The 2989-nt window shown below is 45.1% G+C and overlaps 1 protein-coding gene across 3 annotated transcripts in view; it reads left to right on the top strand.

Moving 5' to 3' along the window:
• The window catches only part of LOC138975341 (cytochrome P450 1A1-like), a 10823-nt gene extending 7834 nt beyond the window's left edge, over positions 1-2989 (top strand). For all 3 annotated transcript variants that reach the window (XM_070348004.1, XM_070348003.1, XM_070348002.1), the window contains 3 exons: positions 735-926; positions 1415-1514; positions 2403-2989. In XM_070348004.1, coding sequence (XP_070204105.1) covers positions 735-926; positions 1415-1514; positions 2403-2635 — 525 coding nt within the window. In that variant the 3' untranslated portion in view covers positions 2636-2989. The remainder of the gene's footprint in view (positions 1-734; positions 927-1414; positions 1515-2402) is intronic.

The following is a 2989-nucleotide window of genomic DNA, read 5'->3' as shown; positions in this document are numbered from 1 at the left end:
AGGGAGGAAAGAAGGATAGATGGATGGATGGATGGAGGAACGATGAAAGGAAGGACAAAATGGAAAGAGTAGGTAAGGGAGGAAGGATGGATGGAGGGAGGGAGGGATAGAGGGAGGTAGGATGGGAGGGAGGAAGGAAGGATGGATATATGGGTGGATTGAAGAGAGGAAGGAACAGAAGGAGGAGGGGGGAGAAGGAAGGAAGGAGCGGAAGAGAAAAAAAATGAAGAGTAGAAAGATGGAAGAAAAACACACCGCTATGATAAACAAAGCAAATTATCTATCATACTGAATCTGTCATTCACCGCCAATTTCACAAATAAATCCGGTTAGACCTACGTGCGGGGATTTGCAAAAGTGAGTCAAATAAAGCTCACCAGCTACAAACAACGTTTGCACCCTCTTGCACGGGTTGAAATCAGCTCGATAGACCCAGGCGTCAACAAATCCTAGCCTTGGTATACCCAAAATATAGTAGATCCAAGACTAGACACAATCACGAGTCAATAGATTGAAGAGTCAGAAGATCTAAGGTCCATTTGATGCAATATTAGATATTTTCAGGTGCTGAAATATCCAAGAGTCAATGTCTCCCAGGGTTGTTATTTTACTAAGGAGGAAATATATCCAACATTTGATAGAACCAAAAGTTAACAGACGCAAGTTTTGAAAGACCAAACAAGATCCGCCGACAGTCATGGCTCCCTTAGATCCATCACAATGCTGTCTGACAGGTTCAAACCCGCATGCAGGCAGAGATCGACGCGGCCACTGGACCACGCTTGCCCCAGCTGGCTGACAAGCCCAACCTGCCCTACTGTGAAGCGACACTGTATGAGGTGATGCGACTGTCCCCTGTCGCCCCCACCTCCCTACCTCACAAAACTATGTGCGACACCACGGTCGGTGGATACGATGTGCCCAAGGTGAGTTCGTGTGTCAGTGTGTGTGTGGGAGGTGAGTGGGGGGGGGTGTTTGTAGGTGTGAATGGGTGTATGTGTGTCAGTTTGTGTGTGTGTACTTGTGTGTGTGTGTGTGTGTGTGTGTGTGACCTGAACAACGCACTTGCGTGCGTGCGTGCGTGCGTGCGTGCGTGCGTGTGTGAGTGTGTGCGTGAGTGCGTGCGTGAGTGTGTGTGTCATCTGAACATTCAGAGAATCTGTTTACATCGAATTGCAATGGGTTGTGTTCAATGAAGCCTGATGACAGGAAATGTATGATAAATCATGGCAATCTGACCAATCAGATAATCCAATTTATTTATAAATACAACCCGATTTATTTACAATGTATATATTTGCATTTGGCGAACTGTATCTGCCACAGGATGAGGAAATTCAAATGTTAGTGTCCTGAATAACAGGAGTGGTCAGTTAGTGACATGTTTTGCTAACACTGCCACGCCCTACCTCAGAACACGTTGGTGCTGGTCAACCTCTGGGCAGCCATGCATGACCCAGACAAGTGGGAGCAACCCGAGGAGTTCAAACCAGAACGCTTCCTGGACGCTGAAGGTAAGCAATGCAAGTTCATACGTTTGCGACTCACAACCTTGCCACTGCCAGACATTGATCGCACATTCATACAAGTTTTCTTCTTTGTCCATTTGTCTCATAATTATTGGCTGTCGGTCCAGTATTAAGACCATTTGTTCGATGTTTTAAACGTTCCATTAACTTTATCTTTCTTGTTGGTTTTGTTGCTGTTTTTTTGTTTAGTTTTTTTCGTTGTGGGTTTTTAGCAAGGAACGTGTTCGAACCGTTATAAGACGATGTTCGGAACTATCTCTGTCAAGCTTTTTTTCTGAGGAAGAGTTGCGCTCCTTGAAGTTGGGCAAGAATACAAATGACACACCGATGGCGTCACATTGAGTAATGAGCTCCAATATGCATGCTTGCACACATAAAATACTTGTTCGTTTCATGCTGATAGCTATCTTGTTTTCTTTCGTAGAAGTTTAAATTTTTGCTTGGTAGTTGTTCTCTCTTTAGCTAACCGTTAGGCCTACAGTCTACTAAGAGCGAGTGAGCTTTGATAGACATTCAGCAAATCTTAGATACATACAAATTCACAACTGGTCCGTATTAGGAGCCTGGGCACCTAGTATGGTCCAGGAAAGAGGCCGTCACGAATCATTGTACAAAGCTCACTATTCATGTACTTCATAATAACATGATACAACTCGGTGTGCGAGTCAGGCTTAATCAAATATGCATCAGATTTATTTGTTTCGGTTCGATGAGAACATTATTTGAAGAACACCTCACCCCACCTCACCTCACCCCATCCCATCCCATCTCACCTCATCTCACTTCACCATACCTCCACTCACATTACCCTATCTCATCCCATCCCATCCCATCTCATCTCACCTCATCTCAGAATTTGATCTCTTGGTACAGGCCAGCTGAGCGCCAAGCAGGAGAGCTGGATGCCGTTCTCCACGGGGCGGAGGTCGTGTATCGGAGAGTCGGTGGTGAAGCCTGAGCTGGTGCTGATCCTGGCCTGTCTGCTGAAGACGCTCTCCGTGTCGCTGGCCCCCGGGCAGGAGTATCGGGTCACCACCCGCCTCGTCAGCCTCTTCATGAACCCGCCCTTGCCCTACTCCATCGCTGTCACACCACGCAACAAATAAGGCGATTTTTTTTTCTCTCTATGACTTCCTCGCTTGTTTCAGGCGAACACAGGAAAGCCTAAGCTTTCGAACAACGCTAGCAACCGTATATACCGTCTTTAAACAATCATACGAAATCGTTATCATATATAATCTGCCAATCTGTAAGAGCCTGTAGGATATTAACATTCCTGTAGTTCATACCAAAAACGCCGGTCCATTCCAAAATGTTTTTGTTTTTTCAGGAATGTTTTTTTTTATTGTGCGGGTGTGTTCGTTGGTTTCTTTTTTCTTCTTTTGTTTTTTCTTTTGTGGTGTGATTAACAAGATGTTATACATTCACACAGTATTAAGAAAACGGTCGTGAATACTGCT

The sequence above is a fragment of the Littorina saxatilis genome, linkage group LG9 (genome assembly GCF_037325665.1).
Source record: "Littorina saxatilis isolate snail1 linkage group LG9, US_GU_Lsax_2.0, whole genome shotgun sequence".
Taxonomy (NCBI): domain Eukaryota; kingdom Metazoa; phylum Mollusca; class Gastropoda; order Littorinimorpha; family Littorinidae; genus Littorina; species Littorina saxatilis.
The sequence above is the reverse complement of the archived record's forward strand: the minus strand, read 5'-3'. Positions and strand labels throughout refer to the sequence as shown.